Consider the following 23304-nt stretch of genomic DNA (forward strand, 5'->3'; position numbering starts at 1 on the left):
CCAATGAGGTGCGGCGAAGTGAGAACATCATTTTTTTGTTACCTTCAGGAGGCCTAAGAAACTTAAGACTATTGTTACTCACCTAGTAGTACACCCAGTCCTAAAAAGAAAAAAGCCATTATTCCATGATATTTTGATGGAGATTTATTGAATATATTTCCGGGACTATTGGAGCACCCACTACTCTATATACTCAAAAACATATTGTCTCCTATTAAACTAAGGGAAAAGAACGACTCCACCTCCACAACGATGTGAGAGACTGAAACAGTCATACAGAAAACGATAATTCAAGTTATTGCTGCTAAAGGTGGTTCTACAAGCTATTGAATCATAAGGTGTACTTAGTGTTTCACACATAGCTTCTCCATGTTGGCTTTATTTTTGTTAAGTAAATCATGACAGTGTAATATGTCATGTGTTGTTCATCTGAGGTTGTATTTACTTAATTTTTAGACCTGCTAAGGAATAGATGATTGTTATGTCCTGATATGTAAAACCATAGAATTCAAAGAGGGTGTACTTTCTTTTTCCCACTACTGTAGATGTATTACCTGCAAACACATTGGTAACAACTAGAGAGAATTTCAATCAACATCTTATGCGCAAACCTTTAAAATCAAGAGTTTCATAGGACTCGAGTACATCCCTTCCACAATCTTAGGGGGAGATAGGTTCTGATCCTTGTGTTGCATGAAACCTATTGGATTTTTAGACTTAATACACTGGCACCTGAAGGGTTAAATCAATGTATCGATACTAGCACTATTGTGGGTTAGCCTCTTGGGTGCCATTTGTATTTGTTTGTGTGATTATACAAGATACTTTTATAGTCTAATTTTCTGGTTTTGGTTCTCCTATATGGCCATCTTTGTTTCCCTAGTATTCATCGGTATATGTATATTGTACTTTTGAGATTTAGTAATCATGTATAGTGGGAGTTTTATTTATACATTTCTCCTCTTTGAACCTTTTTATACAATTTATAATTAAATCTGTACATATTTGTTATGCTTCGGAATATAGTTTAGTTTCTTGGTTCTATGATCAGTCTTTTTTTAGACTTTTTATATTGTATACATTTCTAATAGTTAAATATATGTATTGCATTCTAAAGTTTAACCCATTATTTATTAATATAGGATTATATCATGTTTATTTATCCCACCTAAGACTCTTGCAACATACAGACATATTTTTAGATTTTACTCAATAAATGTAATTGCTTGTTTGCCAATTATGGGTACATGCATGTATTTTTTATTTAATTTTGTTATATTGACATTTGTTTTTTTCCCCTTTGTAGTCTGAGTAATACAATCAAGTCAGATAATTAAATAATTTGCTAACAGGCAACAAGTGGGTATATAAGTGCCATATATAGCACTCAAGGACAACCCATGATGAAGTCACATTTGTAGGAGTGATGAACCGCGTAGGGCTATCCTGTTTAATACGTCATCATGTTGGAATGCTGAGACCCAACAATCTGTCACACAGTGATGCCACCGTGGCGCGCGGAGTCTTTGAACGGTTTGAACTCTCATTGTTCCTCCACATTGAGCAGGGAGAGCACTAGTATGGGGCTGTTACCATCCATCACCCTCTCTCCCTCCTTCCTCTTCGCATCTGTCACGAACTGGAGCTTCGGTGGGAGTAACATTTGAGAGGATTTCTCTGATGACATCTTGCAGCTCGAGACTGGAGTTTCACACAGCTAACATCTGATGTGGTAACCAGCACTGTTGTACTAAACTGCTCTTTGTGGTCTGATTTCTTGTGAGTGGGCATTGACACCTTTACATATCTTACCCATTGATTACATTTATTGCACTATGGAGCGTGCACTTCTCCCTTTTCCTTACTATTACAGGCAGTCCGCATTTTACAACGCCTCATTTTACAACGAATGGCTTATCCAACGCTATGCAATGCATACCTATGTTCATTTTTACAACGCCAAAACGGCTTATCCAATGCTCTTACAACGCTTTGCAAAGTTGTTTATGTGTATATAATATATATATTATACTATATATTATATTTTTATGTTATATATTATGTTATATTATATATATAATACAGTATATGCACGATATAATTTATGTGTGTGCTGCATATCTTATTGTCTGCTTAAAATATTTTGTGTATTTTTGCATTAAAAATGCCTTCAGGAACGGAACCTTTCATTTAAACAGTGTTCCAATGGGAAAACGTGTTTCGCTTTACGTTTCGCTATCCAACGCCATTTTGAGTAACGCATTGTGTCGGATAACCGAGGACTGACTGTATATATGTGAAGAATAGCTTTCAGTTCACCAGTGTACAATGTGGTAGTTTTGGGGATTAAAAACAATGTACTCTTTACAAAAATACAATAAACACGCAGAAGTGCTGTTTGGCATTTATTTTTGGATCCAAAACTTCTAGAGAATTTAAATCAATATTATTGAACCATCCAGCCAAACGTATCAACTTATTTGATTCTGAACTAACTATGCAAGCTACAGATGACCCATGCAACTGCCGTTATGGGCCATATTTACTGAGCACTGGTAAACCATACGGAACATTATGGCCCACTCAATTGAATCATTTGGATGGGGCTTAAGTATACTTCTAGTTTAACACCATATATGGCCCTGTGTGGTGTAGGAGGCATATGATATACTATACAAGCTTTATTATATTCCTATGGACACATGATCTGATGTGTTACGTTGTGAAATACTAAAATGGCGCTGATGGATGTATGCTGATGCATTTTGACACATGGTTGCATGTGTTGTGAGAATGTTTCCTTTTTAATAAATTATAATTTAAGGATTAAACCAGGCAGGATAATGCATATTACTCTTGTCCCTGTGCATGTTCTGTATTTACAGAATACAGACATGGCTAAACAAAGGCCAAAATGTGCTAAATGATGAGATGAGCAACATTATCCAAAATGCAGTTGTAACAGTTGTACAGATCTCTCCTCCCCCACCAAAATAAATAAATATTTTTTTCTGGTTAAATATTTTGCTGAATCTTGAAATAGCAGAACAGGCTGCATTGTGTTAAAACGTTAATTTTATTACAGGATTTAAGCAGGTCGTTTCTGAAGCATAACTGTGTTATTGTCAGATACGGGGGTCCACTACTTCCAGAGACACTTACCTCGCTAGGGGGTGCCAGTATCTGTGCAGCCAGGGAATTGTGTGCCTAACAATGGCGGTTTTAAATGCCTCGCGTCACGCTGGCCAATAGGAAGCCGTCATCCATTGCAGCTTCCTATTGGCCAGAGTGACTGGGCCATTTACACTGTACAGAGATACCTGCACTCCCTATGGAGGTAACTCTGGAAGCAGGGGGTCCCCGGAACTGAAATTAACACAGTTCAGATCTGGAGACCCCCTGCTTCAAACCAGTAATAAAAAAAAATGCATTACAGCTTGTTCTGCAGCTTTAAAGAGATCATTTATTTCCCAAAATCACACTTTTCAACCATGAATTTGCAGTTTAGTACTAGACTATAATATGGGGCTTTTGCTGGAGAGGGAACGATTCATTGACTTCTATACCTCCCCAAACCCTCCTCAATATAATACCTGTGAAATAGGCCAATGTAAATAATTTGAATATGCAATGTATATGTCCCAGTGATGAAAGTGTTAAACATACATGCTGTAGTGGCTTTACGTTCCTGATGCATTTACACACATCAAGCATTAACTGTGGTGTGTCATTATGGTCTTAATGACAAGCTTTAGCTTGTTGCTAGAGCAGGTGACTTCACCACAACTGCAGAGAGTTGGACTTCCAGACCTTTTTAACAGGTATTAAGGTTAATCAAATACAATGTTACCTATCTTGACAATGTTAACAAAACTAAACAAAGGTTGATCAGTACTATTTAAGCCAGCATACCCAGAAAATAATGCACTGCAAATTAATAGATGTTTTATTGTCCAGAGCATTTCACTGTAACTCAACTGACAAGCATAAATGTGTAGAATTTGACATGACTGAGAAAGAAGTATTTGTATGAGACATATTCCCATTGGATATCATCATTCAATTCTCACATGTAAACATAAATAGGAGATTTTCATTTTATTTGTAATAATAGTCTTTCAAAACGTAAAATTTCAAATGTAATTCTGGTTGCTGCAGAACAGATGTTCTCAGCACACTATCCAGACTTCATTTTATATAACGATCCTAAAATCATACATTACTTTTACTTCCTACAACAACAAAATCAAAAATATGTACGTAAACAGAATTACACTAAGTGCCTATTGATCCGGCATTAATAAACATCAACTGAGGTTAATCCTATATTTTCTTGTTTGATCCCAAAAATATAATTTTGTCATTTGTGCAAGGAAGTACAGAGTATATTTTTCATTTTGCTGTGATATGACCTAGCAATGCACAAATGGTTTACACATATTAATTACAAAAGGCAACATTCTGTAAGGCCTGTGTGACAATACTTGTACAGCGGATCCAGTGAACCCATTCAAATTCCCAAGTGTGTTGAGGTTGAAAGTTGATTCCTCTGAGGAAAGCATCAGATCCCTTGCAGTCCAGAATGACTTAACAGCTGTCTTTACAAACAGCTCTTCCAGTAGCATTGAAAAGGTCAGGTTACTTCACTGCCAGGTCATCTAAGGCACCAGAGACCTCAGAGTTGACCTGGGCTGAGATGCTGGCTGGAATAATGTTTAGATACATGTCGTACTGCTGGTCCATGCCTAGATAACTATCACTCATCAGATACAATGTGTAGATATACCTAAGGAAGATATAAAAAAAAATTGTGTTGAAAAGCTGTTTTTAAATAAATAATAAATCAATGTGATGTTTTATGTTGAACTGATTGCATTTTTATACACCATCACATTACATACAATGCACAGAGGAATGCATTACACCACACAAATATGTACAGTGTTGGGAGGCGGGAGTGGGATCGTGATTGAAAAGTGTTGTAATCTAAGCAGTGACACCTCATACAAAGAGGTGCTCCAGAATAAATTACTACATCCAAAATATTACATTAATGGCATGACTCATTTTCCGTAAAAAATGACAAAAGGGAATAAGCTCACAGGATCCAATAGTGAAGCACGTTTTATTTCACAATGAAAAATATATAGAGGGTAAGTATCGCAATCACTCGCATAAGATGAATATAAGCATAACCTTAAAACACTCTGGTTAGTAGGCTCACGGGTCAAGGCATTTTTTTCCCTATCATTTTCAGCATCTCCTGTGTCTGCGATCACCGCTTGTGCCCTGGATGCATGGAAACCAGGCTTTCCATAACATTAGAGCAGAGCTTTCCAAACTGTGTGTCGTGACACGTTAGTGTGTCGGCTGCAGTGTGTAGGTGTGTCACGCGAACGTAACAAGAAACCTCTGAGCGGTGCGGAAACTGGGGGGTGCATGATTATTTAGGGGGGGGCGTGGGCGGTTAGGGCCACCAACAGGGGGTTTGCTGGGCCGTGCGCCATCCCCTAGACAAAACTGGTCACCCCAGGGTGACATGCGCGTGCTGGGGGAAAAGAAAGAAATAAAAATCCCCCCACCTGACTGGTTAGCGCGCAGCCAATCTCTATCCGAGCTGCACATTGAGGAGGCGCCTTTTCCTGCATGGAGCGAGTAAGGTAAGTACAGCTCCATGCCCACCCCCCCCCCAGTCCGATTTGGCCCCCTGTGTTACCGATCCCCGTTTGTGTGTAATAGTGTGCGAGTGTGTGTGTGTGTGTGTGTATGTGTGTATGAATACAGACACCAATCCAGTCAGTCACCCAGCCTCTCTCTCTCGCTCTCTCTCACCCTCTCTCTCTGTGTCACTCATAAATGAAAACAATTTTGGAAATGTATGTTATCTTACAAATCATATATTTTTAAATATATAAATGAAAGGTTTTCATAAGATATGTTATTACAATTTATGTACAGTATGTGTCCGTATCTCTTATAATGGGTTAGTTTAACCTCCGGTTTGCTAGTAAAATAGATTTACTGTGTCGCAAAACGATGCATGTCTAAAAAGTGTGTCACCAACATGAAAAGTTTGGAAAGCTCTGCATTAGAGGTTCAGGATGTAATCAAACACAAGCCTCCCTACGCGGCTTGTAGCGCCTGGCTACTTCGTCAGGCAGAGCTTGGGTAGCCCTAACTGGCACTGTTCTACCTGGCTCTGTTTAATGTGAACTCTTAAAAGGGGCAGTGGTTATAAATATAACCATTTGTAAAAGACAGGAAATCCATTAAATATCAAAATATATAGATGGATATAAAATAACAAATACATTTATAATAAGATAATTATCAAACATTTATTTTGCTATATATACAATATATATATATATATATATATATATATATATATATATATATACAGTGTTCGACAAATCACCCAAAAATCTACTCGCCCAACCAAAAAATCTACTCGCCACCTAGTCCCGCCCCCAACTCCGCCCCTAGTCCCGCCCCCAACCCCGCTTTAAAATAAAATATATAAATAAAATACATTTAATAAATTCCTAGTCAGAACAACACAGGGAGAGGGGAGGGTAACACAGGGAGAGGGGAGGGTAACACAGGGAGAGGGGAGGGTGACACAGGGAGAGGGGAGGGTGACACAGGGAGAGGGGGAGGGTGACAGGGAGAGGGGGAGGGTGACAGGGAGAGGGTGGGTGACACAGGGAGAGGGGGTGACACAGGGAGAGGGGGAGGGTGACACAGGGAGAGGGGGAGGGTGACACAGGGAGAGGGGGAGGGTGACACAGGGAGAGGGGGAGGGTGACACAGGGAGAGGGGGAGGGTGACACAGGGAGAGGGGGTGGGTGACACAGGGAGAGGGGGAGGGTGACAGAGGGGGAGGGTGACACAGGGAGAGGGGGAGGGTGACACAGGGAGAGGGGGAGGGTGACACAGGGAGAGGGGGAGGGTGACACAGGGAGAGGGGGAGGGTGACACAGGGAGAGGGAGAGGGTGACACAGGGAGATGGAGGGTGACACAGGGAGAGGGAGGGTGACACAGGGAGAGGGAGGGTGGCACAGGGAGAGGGAGGGTGACACAGGGAGAGGGAGGGTGACACAGGGAGAGGGAGAGGGTGACACAGGGAGATGGAGGGTGACACAGGGAGAGGGAGGGTGACACAGGGAGAGGGAGGGTGGCACAGGGAGAGGGAGGGTGACACAGGGAGAGGGAGGGTGACACAGGGAGAGGGAGGGTGACACAGGGAGAGGGAGAGGGTTGGTGACACAGGGAGAGGGAGGGTGACACAGGGAGAGGGAGGGTGACACAGGGAGAGGGAGGGTGACACAGGGAGAGGGAGGGTGACACAGGGAGAGGGAGGGTGACACAGGGAGAGGGAGGGTGACACAGGGAGAGGGAGGGTGACAGGGAGAGGGAGGGGGTTGGTGACACAGGGAGAGGGAGGGTGACACAGGGAGAGGGAGAGAGGGTGACACACTCACACTCACTCAGACACACTCACTCAGACAAACTCACAATCACACAATCACAGTCTGTCACTCACACACACAAACACTCACCCGTAAGGCAGGGGGTCGCACATGGCAGCGGGGGCCTCCGCACGGCAGGAGGGCCTCTGCAAGGGGCCGCGCCCCCTCCAGAGTGGGACGCCGACGCCGCAGTATTCACTGATAGATGTAGAAGGGCCGGTAGGGGATTTCCCCTGCTTAGAGCAGGGAGAGGCTCCGGTAGGGTATTTCCCCTGCTTAGAGCAGGGAGAGGCTCCGGTAGGGTATTTCCCCTGCTTAGAGCAGGGAGAGGCACCGTTAGGGGATTTCCCCTGCTTAGAGCAGGGAGAGGCTCCGGTTAGGGGATTTCCCCTGCTTAGAGCAGGGAGAAGAGCCAGTTAGAGGATTTCCCCTGCTAACAACTGAGCTGGCCATCAGGGGTTTCCTTAACAGCTGACAGATCGGCAGACTGTCCGTAGAGGCGGCACACCGACGCCGGGTGAGGGGGGGGGGTCACGGAGGCCGGGAGAGATTGGTGTGAGGGTGGGGGGGTGGCGGATGGCCCGATGCGAGGGGGGGGCGGATGGCCCGGTGCGAGGGGGGGGCGGGTGGCCCGGTGCGAGGGGGGGAGGATGGCCTGGTGCGAGGGGGGGGCGGATGGCCCGGTGCGAGGGGGGGCGGGTGGCCCGGTGCGAGGGGGGGCGGGTGGCCCGATGCGAGGGGGGGGCGGATGGCCCGATGGGAGGGGTGACAGATGGCCCTGCAGGGGCCTGAGGCAGACAGGCGTGGAAGGGCTGGCTGCCGGAAGGGGGAGGAGTAGAAGCGCTGAGGAGGGAGGCCACTGCTCAGAGAGCCGGAGGCGGGGTAATCTCCCCCAGCAACATGAACCCGCCTCCGGCTTTTTTTTTTTTTTCTCCAGCGCGAGCGCGGGAAAAGCAGCAGCGCGAGCGCGGGAAATTTAAAAAACACACGTGTGCTGCTTGGGCCAATATTTACTCGCCCAGGGGTTAAATCTACCCGCCCCGGGCGAGTAAATGTATATAATTGTCGAACACTGTATATATATATATATATATATATATATATATATACACACACAATATATATATATATATATATATATATATATATATATATATATATATATATATATATATATATATATATATATACACACACACACACACACAATATATATATATATATATATATATATATATATATATATATATATATATACACACACACACACACAGTATATATATATATATATATATATATATATATATATATATATATATATATATATATATATATATACACACACACACACACATTTTAATCTGGTCTGTAACTGTTTCATAAGCCCATAATATATATTTTCTTTAACTGTGCACGCAATGTCTTGTGTATAATGTACACCCTGCTCATTTATGTAACTGTACTTGTAACCATGTATTATTTGTTTTACTCTGTGCCCTGGACATACTTGAAAATGAGAGGTAACTCTCAATGTATTACTTCCTGGTAAAATATTTTGATAAATAAATAAATATATATATATATAGAGAGAGAGAGAGAGAGAGAGAGAGAGAGAGAGAGAGAGAGAGAGAGAGAGAGAGACAGAAGAACAGAGAGCGCACGTCCCATAGTGTAAAAAAGTTAATTTAATGTTAAAAAAGAGGACAAGGGGATTAAGGACAGTCACAAAAGTACAAGAATTAAAAGCAGTTTGTGATATACAGTAATCACCACCAACAGGGCAACACCGTCCTGGAACACATCAGTGGATCGATATCCCATCCGGTTCACCTCCAGTAATTTGGATGATTGAAAACACTCTCTCTTTGCTTATAATGCGTTTTAAAGTGGTCAGCCTCAGATCAGCTCCATGCGCTCTCCGGCCGTAAAGCGTGCACTGCGTGATGACGTAGTGTCATGGTGACGTATCCTGACGCGTTTCGTCACAACAGTGACTTTTTCAAAGGGAATACCAACATGGTGGAGGGCTCGGTTTTTATAGGCACACCTACATAGAGGGGAGTGGTCAAAGGAGCGACCAGAGGCCAATCGTCAGTGCCTATACAGAAAAGCTAAGACACCGGTGATTAGCCAATAGAAACGCCCGTAACCATCCCTGTACATGAAAAAACCAATGCTGCACAAAATACAATATATTAATAGGCATATAAACCGCAGGTATTTGATAATAAAAATCATATATCATATAAACGAAACTAAATCACAAACAAAAATAGAAATGTAAGATGATGAATGATAAATAATAACAAATTATAATAATAATGATTACAACACACAACAATCAAAATACTTAACATATGTGTGTGCTCGTGCATGCAAATGCACACATAAAATCATGTCCTACATACATACACAATACACAAACAATGAAGGACTCTCAATTATAATATTTACAATCAAAAAATCACATTAAAAACTATATATTAAATAATAAATATATGTCCATATGTATATATTAATACACATAACCCAGGTCACTCATTATTCCATAAAAATAAATTCACAATTCAACTCCATTAAATATACAGTGAAATATATACATATATAATTATGTATATAGAGGAGAAATGACCAAATCAATAATCACATGAGGAAGCATATAAAAAAATGCTTATTCAAATAGCAATAATATAAATTCTTATACCCCAACTATGATGAAGGGGGGATATTTTTTACCCATATGATTTCAATGTGATTCACTCAATCAAAATGTAGACTTCAAGGCTAAAACTCTATAAAAACTCTATATATTATAGGACTAAAAAAGGAGTGGTGAGGGGAGGAAAATACATAAAAATGGTGGGAAGAAATAGGGACGGGAAAGAGGGGGGAGGTGAAAGGGAAAGAAAGGTAAGAAAGAGGGAAAGGGGGGGAAGGAAAGAGGAAAGGAAAGGGGAAAGGAAAGGGGAAAGGGAAGGGGGGGAGGGGAAGGGAAAAGAGAGGGAGGGGAGGAAGGGAAGAAGGGGGGGTAGGACAAGATAGGGGAAAGAGATAGGGAATAGGGAATGAGGATGGGGAAAGGAGAGGGAATAGGAAAAGGAAGAACTGTGACGGGGGGGAGGGGGAAGAGGGAAAGCAAACTGGTAAGACAGAGGAATGGGGAAAGCAGAGTCAATGATACCAAAGCTGTGGATTACACCAATGTACTAGTGTCCAAACATTCATTGAGTCCACCAGGGGTTAGGGTACCCAACTGGTGGATCCAATATGTTTCCCTTCGACACAACGTTTTGTATCTACCCCTCCCCCCTCTAACAGAGGCAGGAATGTGTTCAATACCCATAACTAGTAAGGAATCTGGATTCCTATTATGGTAGCATTTAAAATGTCGTGAAAGATTATGGGTACTGAGACCATGTATCACATTCCTCCTATGCTCGAGGAAGCGGGTACTGAGGGATCGAGTGGTGCGACCAACATATTGCTGGCCGCAACCAAATTGTAATAGGTAGACTATATAAATGCTAAGGCAATTAATACTGCCCCTAACCTCATATTTCCCACCTTTTCGAAGGGAGACAAACTCCGATGTAGAAGTTAGATGTTTACATGTGATGCAGCGGCCTCTACCACACCCATGGTTGCCAGACCGGCCCACAGGTGTGGCATTGGCAGCTGCATCAACCGGTTTTAATTTACTCGGAGCTAGAATGGTTTTAATGTTTTTGGCCTTCCTGTATATAATTGGTGGTCTATCAGGAAGAATATTTCCCAAATGATGGTCACATTTCAAGATGCTCCAGTGGGTATTTAATATACCTCTGATGGATCTAAATGATTGATTGAAAGTGGTGATGAACCTAGGATTTCCATCGGTATTACCCGATCTACTCCTAGGTTCACCATAACCCACATGTACCTTTGTGGAGTGTTTCGATTTCTTGAGTAATGTGGATCTATCAGAGGCCTGTGCCTTGCTGAAGGAGTCACTGACAAGAACGGGATCATAACCCTTCATTGCAAATTTATTGCTCAGTTCTTTAGATTGAATCAGAAAATCGCTCTCTTTGGTGCAGTTCCTTTTCAAACGATAGAACTGCCCCAAAGGAATGTTTTTGAGCCACTGTGCGTGGTGATTACTGGATGAATGAACATAATTATTGACAGAAACGGGCTTGAAATGAGTGGTAGTAATGATGTTACCTTCTGTATCCGAGGTCAAAACTAGATCCAGGAATACCACAGAAATACCACAGGACATCAGACAGAACTGTGACGTCACCCTCACAAATAATAATAATATCATCAATGAAACGACCATAGTATACAAGGCCCGCCCCCAGCCCGGCATTTTGCCAAATAGATGTTTCTTCCCAATATCCCATAAAGAGATTGGCATAGCTGGGGGCAAACCTCATACCCATGGCCGTTCCACAGATTTGCAAATAAAATAAATCCTCAAAAGAAAAATAATTGTGCGTCAAAATAAAAGTGATACTATCCAATAAAAATTTCTTATGTGAAGTGGGAATAGAAGAATCCGTGTTAAGCCAAAAGTCAATTGCCCTGATCCCCCTGGAATGATCAATGCACGTGTAAAGAGAAGACACGTCACATGTAGCCCAAAGGTAATCGGGCTTCCATTTTATCTCAGCGATGGAGTCAATGATATGCAGCGTATCCCTAATATGTGACCTGAGCTTAGCTACAAAGGGTTGGAGATAGTAATCCACATACTGGGATAGGCCGGACGTCATCGACTCCACCCCCGAAACAATGGGTCTTCCAGGGGGATCAACAAGAGACTTATGGACCTTGGGTAAATGATAAAAAATGGGGATACGTGGGTGATCGGAATACAGAAATTTAAATTCTAATTTAGTGAGTATACCATTATCCAAGGCTTGTGTTAAATGTGATTTCAATTCACAAAGAAATAATGTAGTGGGATCGGCCGACAACGAAGAATAGGAGGCAGAGTCACCCAGTAGTCGAAAGGCCTCACTCAGATATACCGATCTATCCTGGATAACTATGGCCCCACCCTTGTCGGCTTGTCTGATGATGATGTCCCTATTGTTCTTAAGAGCATTGAGTGCATCCAGTTCACCTTTAGACAGATTGGAATTAAATCTATAAAGTTTAGTACACAGTGACTCAAAATCTCTTAATACCAGATTGTAAAATGCATCAATAAATCCTCCCTTTGATTGATAAGGGAAGAAAAGCGATTTTGGTCTGAAGGGGGAATGCATAACCGATAATTCCCCCTCCTGACCAACATCTGACAATTATGTAGAATGTAAAGTAAAATCAAAATTATCAATAGAATTGTTAAATGACCCCGGCAATGCCTCCGACTCCGTCAGCAAGTCCACAAGGGCCTCTGTACAGATATCTTCCTGTGTACTAGTAATAAAAGTGGACCTCGCTTGTACTCTATTTTTCTCCTGAATATTAAAATAACGTTTTAGAGTGATCTTTCTAATAAAGCTATTAAGGTCCACAAATAATTGGAAGGCACTAGGACCTGTATTGGGTGCAAAGGAGAGTCCCCTCTCCAGAAGCAGTGATTGATATAAAGATAACTGAAAGTTTGACAGATTAAATATTCCACTACTCTCTGGAAAGGTTAACACTCCTCTGACCTCCTTTTTTCTCTGGACGACTCTGGCCCCTCTAACTCCTCTGCCCCTCTTTTTCCTAGATGGACTGGGTTCTTTGAGGCCCCCCGCCAAAGGGGATAGTGTTTCTCCTTCTCTTTGTCTCTCAATGATTTCTCCTGTCGTGGAGTTACGTCTAAAAAATGTAAAGATCTCTGTTGATCCTTATGTGCCTTAGGTCTAGCATCCCCATTGGTATCACTTGGGACAGTGTCCCCCTCTCTATCCTCAGGAAGCAGCTCGACCTCTAGCACAGTGAATAATTGCAATTATTGATCCCCTGACGAAGTCCTTAGTGACGAAACGCGTAGGGCGTTTCCCAAAGAGGCGAGTTTGTGGCTGACATTACTGCACGAACGGAGAGAGTACCTTGGAGCTGTTGCTATTTTGCTTGGGACTGCTGTCGCTTCCGGTTTTGCAGTTGCCTGCAGGTGAGCAGTGAGAGCTGTGGGAGGTGTATCTGGAGGGAGTCTCTGACCGTGTTGCTGATTATTACATCATCTGGCTGCGGTGGCTCCAGTGCACCTTGCTGAACCAACGGATACACCAGAGGTGGCACCAACGGGACAGGCTGATACATTCCCTTTACAGCTTCAAGGCAATTGAGTATATCTCATAAATGCTATTATTTTTACTCTGTTTGTGAGTGTGCTTTTTATATTTTACAATCCCATAAATACTGTTTTATACTTTATCACACTAGGAGTGCGCCTGTTTTTTCTTTCGTGTTTTCTGCAGATATCCTTGGGATTTGGTGATCCTTATATACGGGCAGCAAAACTCCAGTGGACTAAGTACATTTTTTGGAATTTCAACTGACATCTGGTTTTTATTTTATTTTTTATGTTTCATGTTTATTATCTTTGCTATAGATTCCAGTTGTTTTTATCACTAATTCGCCCTTTTGGGGATTCTTTGGTCAATAGCCTTGTTAACTCTATCTGATTTACACAGCTGATTTATCCTCATCAAGCTTCCTAAGGCGCTACTCCAATTTTATATATATATATATATATATATATATATATATATATATATATATATATATATATATATATATATATATATGATACGAACCAATCCAAAGACCAGTAAAGAGACAGCACACCGCACGGGGTTAATCCAAAAATCTATATTCACAACATGAAATACACGTAAGCCAACGTTTCGGTCCCACAGAGAGACCTTCCTCAGGGCCGTGCAGGTCTCTCTGTGGGACCGAAACGTTGGCTTACGTGTATTTCATGTTGTGAATATAGATTTTTGGATTAACCCCGTGCGGTGTGCTGTCTCTTTACTGGTCTTTGGATTGGTTCGTATCATACTTATTTTCTATGGGACTAGCATCTGCTATTATAACCTTTTCTACTGCAGTGTGCTGACTGACCTTCATGTGTGTGTGTGTATATATGTATATATATATATATATATATATATATATATATATATATATATATATATATATATATATATATGGAGAAGAGTGACCTAAGCGCAAATATGACAGGGAAAGAAGAAAACACAAGAAAAGATCATAGGGCAGTATATCTATAATTATATGGACTAAAATTGGTAAGATATATGCTTACACAGCTGCGACAAGTAAAAGCATGTAATCCTCTCTGGGACTCGCCACCGTAGCTTTAGGGATCTTGTTGTTGGACTGCTGGATCTCCAGATTCTTCTCCACAAGAAGTCAATTACAGCTGCTGCAGGAGCTCCTTGTCTGGGCACTTCTGTGTCTCTGCGGATGGATCTCACACAAGTGGGGAAGGGGGGGGGGGGGGAAATAATGGAAGGGAACAAGATATGTGTAAAACCTATTTAATATATAAAAAAACAATAAAATATGACTGATCCACTCACATTGTGTGAGTAAATAGCAAGCAGTTGAGAGTGTTTTGCGAGTCTCTCACACTCGTGTAGATTCGCCGGTTGCCAGTCCTCTCCGCGATCTCCGTTACTTCCGTACCACGTTATCAGCCGTGGCGTGTGACGCGGCTAGTGACGCGGCTCGGCACTCGCGAGATTTGGTGTCTGTCAATACAGTGGAACACTGCCGGAGCTCCTCGCGAATGTCTCTCCACTCAGACCTCCTGGCGTGTCTCTCTCTCTGCTGCAGGTGAAAGCTGGCCCTACGCGTTTCTCCACATCGGGCTTCGTCAGGGGCTGCTAATGAATACCTATGCCCTACCAGGGTATATATAAGTACCTCCCCCTTACGATTGGCTCAATCTAATTAAACTAATTTGACTACTTGGAACGTGATTGGTTGTTTATAATTAGTGTCGTATACCATTGCAATCACTGCATATAGCAGATAACGACTCTGCTGTAATATATTTGTCACTTTAAACAATTTGGAGAATATATAGAACACAATATATTTGACAATTGGATAAACATTGTATATGGTAAAATACACATATTATACAATAATGGTGCTATGTGCATAAACATGGAGCATTTTAAAAAATGAACATAGGAAAGATAGGGGGACCAATGGATACTAAACTCCAACTGTATAAGCCATATAAGGCCAAGCGGAACATAGTTAAAAACTTTAACTAAGGTAATTAGGGATACCCTTATGCTAACATTACCTTAATGGTATGGCTTATCGTTTTGAGTTATTTGGATAATTTAGGTCATTTAACCATGGGAGATATTTATCTTATTGTGCATCATATATGTTGTTTTAGATGCATATTGGTACTTTATTCAAACTTAACCCTAATGCCAATCCATTTAGTAAATTATACTTATGAGAGGGATTTCTAGGAGAAAATTATGGGATTAAGAATATGCTAAATACTTCTACATGGATTATAGACCAGTAGCATATTGAGACATGGGACTAGAGTTTAATGTTCATAGTATGTAACATTGGGACTACTCTCTAATACCCTTTATAATAAAGCTCATATTACCTGTATGTGTGTAGACACATTAACTCATGGTCAATACCTAGTGCACTTTCTGGCGTATAGTACAAGAAATTATACCCCAAAGGAGGGGGAACAATATAACATATGGAATGAACTCTACTATATTACTATTCATTATTGTTGTGACCTCACTCGAATTACTATACACTCTAATTAATATAGTGAATAAACAAATTCCTAATATAATACAAAACCATAATGTATACACTCATACATCAACTCATGTAATATTTGTTACCCGTGTGTATTTTCATTATAACCCTTGTGCAATATAATGTAAGGTAAATTATTAAATAAAATATTCAATAAAGTGCTTTATATAACGCCAATCATACAATAAACATACAAATTAATTCGATAGTGTACACGACATAAATCCGTTATACCTCTATTGTGACATTCATCTGTAATGCGTACTTATGCTAATAAATCTATTATCATATGTCTACATATAAGGACATATATTATATTCATCAGTGCTACCTATAAAGAAAAATTTTAAGGCCCATATTATATAGGCTGTATGCAATAAATGGGTGTGTGCTTCGAGTGTTTGTTTTCTGAAAATTTCAGGGGAGATGTTAACCCAATAATGATCATATCCACCTAACAAATTCAACTGCAAGGTGGATATGATTCAGTTCATCTTTAGTATCTGATTAGATAAGATGTGTAACTACGTTGCTAAGTTAAAATGTATAACATAGTATCTCCACTAGCTTGTATTTAGAATGTTGAATTTGTTAGGTGGATATGATTTATTTAAGTCTCTAGAATTTGTATCCAGACTCTCCCTTGATATGTATGCATTATACCTTTGGTCTGATATTTAATCAGTAAACAGTAAATATCCAATTTAAGTGTAACCTACGCATTGCTTTACCCCAGAGGCACCACTGCTTAACCATAAACTGATACCAAGACATAATTAATATTATGTCCATTGTGTCTCTAATAGGTAAACATCGCCCCTGATATTGTCATAACTACAAGTACTTCAATTACACACCCATTCATTATTGGGTTAACATCTCCCCTGAAATTTTCAGAAAACAAACACTCGAAGCACACACCCATTTATTGCATACAGCCCATATAATATGGGCCTTAAAATTTTTCTTTATAGGTAGCACTGATGAATATAATATATGTCCTTATATGTAGACATATGATAATAGATTTATTAGCATAAGTACGCATTACAGATGAATGTCACAATAGAGGTATAACGGATTTATGTCGTGTACACTATCGAATTAATTTGTATGTTTATTGTATGATTGGCGTTATATAAAGCACTTTATTGAATATTTTATTTAATAATTTACCTTACATTATATTGCACAAGGGTTATAATGAAAATACACACGGGTAACAAATATTACATGAGTTGATGTATGAGTGTATACATTATGGTTTTGTATTATATTAGGAATTTGTTTATTCACTATATTAATTAGAGTGTATAGTAATTCGAGTGAGGTCACAACAATAATGAATAGTAATATAGTAGAGTTCATTCCATATGTTATATTGTTCCCCCTCCTTTGGGGTATAATTTCTTGTACTATACGCCAGAAAGTGCACTAGGTATTGACCATGAGTTAATGTGTCTACACACATACAGGTAATATGTGCTTTATTATAAAGGGTATTAGAGAGTAGTCCCAATGTTACATACTATGAACATTAAACTCTAGTCCCATGTCTCAATATGCTACTGGTCTATAATCCATGTAGAAGTATTTAGCATATTCTTAATCCCATAATTTTCTCCTAGAAATCCCTCTCATAAGTATAATTTACTAAATGGATTGGCATTAGGGTTAAGTTTGAATAAAGTACCAATATGCATCTAAAACAACATATATGATGCACAATAAGATAAATATCTCCCATGGTTAAATGACCTAAATTATCCAAATAACTCAAAACGATAAGCCATACCATTAAGGTAATGTTAGCATAAGGGTATCCCTAATTCCCTTAGTTAAAGTTTTTAACTATGTTCCGGTTGGCCTTATATGGCTTATACAGTTGGAGTTTAGTATCCATTGGTCCCCCTATCTTTCCTATGTTCATTTTTTAAAATGCTCCATGTTTATGCACATAGCACCATTATTGTATAATATGTGTATTTTACCATATACAATGTTTATCCAATTGTCAAATATATTGTGTTCTATATATTCTCCAAATTGTTTAAAGTGACAAATATATTACAGCAGAGTCGTTATCTGCTATATGCAGTGATTGCAATGGTATACGACACTAATTATAAACAACCAATCACGTTCCAAGTAGTCAAATTAGTTTAATTAGATTGAGCCAATCGTAAGGGGGAGGTACTTATATATACCCTGGTAGGGCATAGGTATTCATTAGCAGCCCCTGACGAAGCCCGATGTGGAGAAACGCGTAGGGCCAGCTTTCACCTGCAGCAGAGAGAGAGACACGCCAGGAGGTCTGAGTGGAGAGACATTCGCGAGGAGCTCCGGCAGTGTTCCACTGTATTGACAGACACCAAATCTCGCGAGTGCCGAGCCGCGTCACTAGCCGCGTCACACGCCACGGCTGATCACGTGGTACGGAAGTAACGGAGATCGCGGAGAGGACTGGCAACCGGCGAATCTACACGAGTGTGAGAGACTCGCAAAACACGATCAACTGCTTGCTATTTACTCACACAATGTGAGTGGATCAGTCATATTTTATTGTTTTTTTTATATATTAAATAGGTTTTACACATATCTTGTTCCCTTCCATTATTTCCCCCCCCCCCTTCCCCACTTGTGTGAGATCCATCCGCAGAGACACAGAAGTGCCCAGACAAGGAGCTCCTGCAGCAGCTGTAATTGACTTCTTGTGGAGAAGAATCTGGAGATCCAGCAGTCCAACAACAAGATCCCTAAAGCTACGGTGGCGAGTCCCAGAGAGGATTACATGCTTTTACTTGTCGCAGCTGTGTAAGCATATATCTTACCAATTTTAGTCCATATAATTATAGATATACTGCCCTATGATCTTTTCTTGTGTTTTCTTCTTTCCCTGTCATATTTGCGCTTAGGTCACTCTTCTCCAGATTCAAAAGGCGGCGTCGTGGAGCCGCAGACCTAAATCGGCTGCAGTGTGTAGGGTTAGGTGTTAACCAGAGTATGTACCTCATTTTGTAATATTGGCTCTTTTAATAGTGGTGTGATTAATTACCCCCACAGGAACAAATTGTTTCGAATTGCGCTGTGTGTTTCTTTTGTATATATATATATATATATATACACACACACACACACACACACACACACACACACACACACACACACACACACACACACACACACACACACACACACACTATATATATATATATATATATATGTATATATATATGTATATATATATATATATATATATATGTGTGTAGAGGTATCAGTACCGTGTTAGCCGAGCTTCAATAATCAAAATCATCATCAATAATCAAAATAATCATCGCCAGAAGAAGAGATCAGTGTATCTCGAAAGCTCGCACAAATAAAAGCATTTCGTTAGCCACAGAACTGTATCGTCTATTTATGTTTTGATTTTATATATATATATACACACACACACACACACACACACACACACACACACACACACACACACACACACCCTCCCCCCATATATATATATATATATGGGGGGAGGGTGTGTGTGTGTGTGTGTATATATACAAAATCAAAAAATAAATAGACGATACCGTTCTGTGGCTAACGAAATGCTTTTATTTGTGCGAGCTTTCGAGATACACTGATCTCTTCTTCTGGCGATGATTATTTTGATTATTGATGATGATTTTGATTATTGAAGCTCGGCTAACACGGTACTGATACCTCTACACATATATATATATATTCTATTCTACAATAAATATTGTATATATATATATTCTTTATCTGCGTATATGTATTTTTTTTTAATATACATTTTTGTAGTGATTGTATTATGGATATTTTGTAATTCCTTACCTGGCTCAGTTTTGTATGGATGATTTCATACATGTTTTTATAGTTAAACGTATTTACATAAATGTACTACACGCACCGGCCCACACCCAATTAAAAAAAAAACTGGAATAATAGAATAATTCACGTCTCTGACAGGTCTGCAACTCCGTCTTTCTCCATGTAGGAGGCAGAGGCTTCCGAAACGCGTTGGGTGGTCCCTGGTATCACTGTGCATTCCATCAACTGTCCTGATCCCCGCAAGCCGTGCTGTGCTGCTTCTTCACCGAAGCATCTTTTGAATTTGCCGCCATTAGCCCCCCACGCCACCGCAAGGAGCTGGTGATTCTGCGGCTAAACTCCTCTGACACCGGGCGCTTCTGCGCATGTCCAAACCACGGAGGACGGAGGCACAGCATTCAGACTGCTTCCCCTGCCCTTGTGACAGCGTGGACGGACGCTCACTTTACTGACGGTACACAGCTACACGTGGCAGACGCCAGAGAGACGTGCAGGAGCTGTACCAGCGTTATATGAGAGGGGATACTCTCTGATTATCCTCTGCTAATTACCATCTAGGCTCCGGTAAGCGGGCATTTCGGCCAGTTACAGGATACCATTGGGACCTTCATTATTGTCACTTTTGTCTTATACATGTTTTTATGATATATTAAATGTTTTTTATTTAGTCATCTGTGTGGTTCAGCAACATTGTTAGTCTGTTTGTCTTTGGGTGTTTACAGTATTATACTATGTTCTTTTTCTTTTACATTTCATATCGGATAATCGTCTGCTGAGATCATCATTGGATCCGTCAAACGTCATCTGGTTGTATATATATATACAGTGGTTGACACATCACCAAAAAATCTACTCGCCACACAAAAAAATCTACTCGCCACCTAGTACCAAACGTGTGCTGCTTGGGCCAATATTTACTCGCCCGGGGGTTAAATCCACTCGCCCGGGGCGAGCAAATGTATACGTTTGTCGAACACTGTATATATATATATATATATATTTTTTTTCACTTCACATATTTATATCCTTGTGAGCGCCATTGATACAATTTCAGTTCCATGCTACCATCTGACCAGGGGTCAGAGTTGTATCCAGGCTGCTTTTTATTTATAATTTGTATTTTTTCATTAGCGCTACCTATTGTGTTTTACTGTATATTTTATACTATAGATATAATCTCACAATTTTTTCACATTTTAAAAAAAGATTTTGTTTTTCACACGTTTTTGTGAGTGTGATGCAGTACTTTTTTCTCTCTCATTTTCCTTAAGTTGAAATACAATAGAGGAAAAATGTCTATTAAGAAATATTATAGGCTAAAGCTGTTAAATTCCAGGCACTGTTGAAATCCCTGCTCTTTGATTGGATAATGCCCGGAATTTGAACCAATCAGTAATGGCCTGGAATTTTTGGCACCCTGCCAAGTTTTTCAGCCAATCAGCTTTCAGTTCTCATTCACAAAGAGTGAGATCAGCTCTGGGAGGTGATTGGACAGGAGGCACCAGCAAGGCACTGACTCCTCCCCCACCCTGCCTGCAGAGAGCTCCGTGTAGAGGGGTCAGCAGAGTCTGTTTTGTTGGTGTGTCTTTTGTGGGTTTAAATTATTATTATTAATTTAGAAGGGGGGGGGGAGGGGTTGCAGAGTGTGTGGTTTGTGGGAGGAGGGGTGCAGAGTGTTTTGTTGGTGGGTGTGTCTTCAGTGTGTGGTTTTACAGGGGGCTGCAGTGGGGGGCTGCAGGTGTGTGTTTTGTGGATGTAGAGTGGGCAACAGTCTGCTTTGTTAGTGTCTGCAGTGTGTTTTGTGGCTGTAGAGGGGGGCTGCAGTGTGTGTCAGTGGGTGTAGAGGGCGGAGGAGAGCTGCAGTGTGTGTTTTGGGGTGTGTGTGTTTGTGTGTCTGCAGTTTTGTGGGTTTACAGTGGGCTGCAGTGTGTTTGTGGGTATAGAGGGGGCTGCTGTGTGTGTTTTGTGAGTGTAGAGGGTGGAGCAGGGCCGCAGTGTGCTTTGTGGGGGGCAGAGCGGGGGGGGGGCTGCAGAGTGTGTTTGTGTATATAGAGGGGGGGTTGCAGAGTGTGTTTGTGTGTATAGGGAGGGGGCTGCAGTGTGTGTATATAGAAGGGGGCTGTGTGTATGCACAATTTCCTTTTAATAAACTTGCAGTAAAGGCAAAAAGAATGTAGACAATCATTCTGATAAAAATCAATATGTCTACAAAAGTGTCTATTTTTTTTTACATTTTCATAAAAAAGACTACATTTAGCCTATAATAGTAATAATCCCCTCAGAACAGGGCATTACTGGCCAATAATGCCCTGGCTGGGTTAAAGTCCCCTGGCTTTGCCTCGGGCCTTCAACTCTTCCAGCCAGGGCATTATTGGCTCGTAATGCCCTGTTCTTCAGGGATTATTACTTAATTATAGGCTAAAGCTGTTAAATTGCAGGCATTATTGAAATCCCTGCTCTCTAATTCCAGGCATTATTCATTCAGTAATAGCCCAGAATTTTTGGCACCTTGCCAAGTTGTTATTTCCAACCAATCAGCTTTTACTCGTCAGAGCAGCTCTCAGACAGGGGAGGTAATTTGACAGGAGGCAGCAGCTAGAGAGTGACTCCTGCCCCTCCATCACTGCAGAGAGCTCAGTGCAGGAGACAATGAGGAGGAAGAGTTTGTTTTTGTGTGTCTGTCTGCAGAGTTTGTGTATGTGTGTGGTTGCAGTGTGTGTGTGTGTGTGTGTGTAGCTGCAGAATGTGTGTGAGTTTGCAGAGTGTGTTGTGTGTGTGTGTCCAGGTCAGTCTACAGAGTTTGTGTGTGTGTGTGTATAGCTGCAGAGTTTGTGTATGTGTGAGTCTGCAGAGTGTGTGTGTGTGTAGAGCTCAGTGTGGTGTGTGCATGTGCGTAGAGCTGCAGTGTGTTGTATGTGTGTATAGAGCTGCACCGTGTGTGTGTATGGGTGTATATATATAGCTATAGCTGCAGTAAGTGTATATAGAGGTGCTTTAATGTATTTACAATTTTATTTAAATAAAATACATTTAGCCTATAATAGTAATAATCCCCTCAGAACAGGGAATTACCTTGTGAGTGTTAATATAGAGTGTGTATAGAGCTGCAGAGAGTGTGTGTGTGTGTGTGTGTGTGTGTATGTGTATGTGTATGTATGTGTGTGTGTGTGTGTGTGTGTGTGTGTGTATGGGTGTATATCTATAGCTAAAGCAAGTGTA

General features: G+C 40.8%; 1 protein-coding gene across 2 annotated transcripts in view; it reads right to left on the reverse strand.

Moving 5' to 3' along the window:
* Positions 1 to 3923: 3923 nt before the first annotated feature.
* The window catches only part of ASCC3 (activating signal cointegrator 1 complex subunit 3), an 806286-nt gene continuing 786905 nt past the window's right edge, over positions 3924 to 23304 (reverse strand). For both annotated transcript variants that reach the window (XM_075597525.1, XM_075597526.1), the window contains one exon: positions 3924 to 4786. In XM_075597525.1, coding sequence (XP_075453640.1) covers positions 4639 to 4786 — 148 coding nt within the window. In that variant the 3' untranslated portion in view covers positions 3924 to 4638. The remainder of the gene's footprint in view (positions 4787 to 23304) is intronic.

This window comes from Ascaphus truei, chromosome 4 (assembly GCF_040206685.1).
Source record: "Ascaphus truei isolate aAscTru1 chromosome 4, aAscTru1.hap1, whole genome shotgun sequence".
Lineage (NCBI taxonomy): Eukaryota > Metazoa > Chordata > Amphibia > Anura > Ascaphidae > Ascaphus > Ascaphus truei.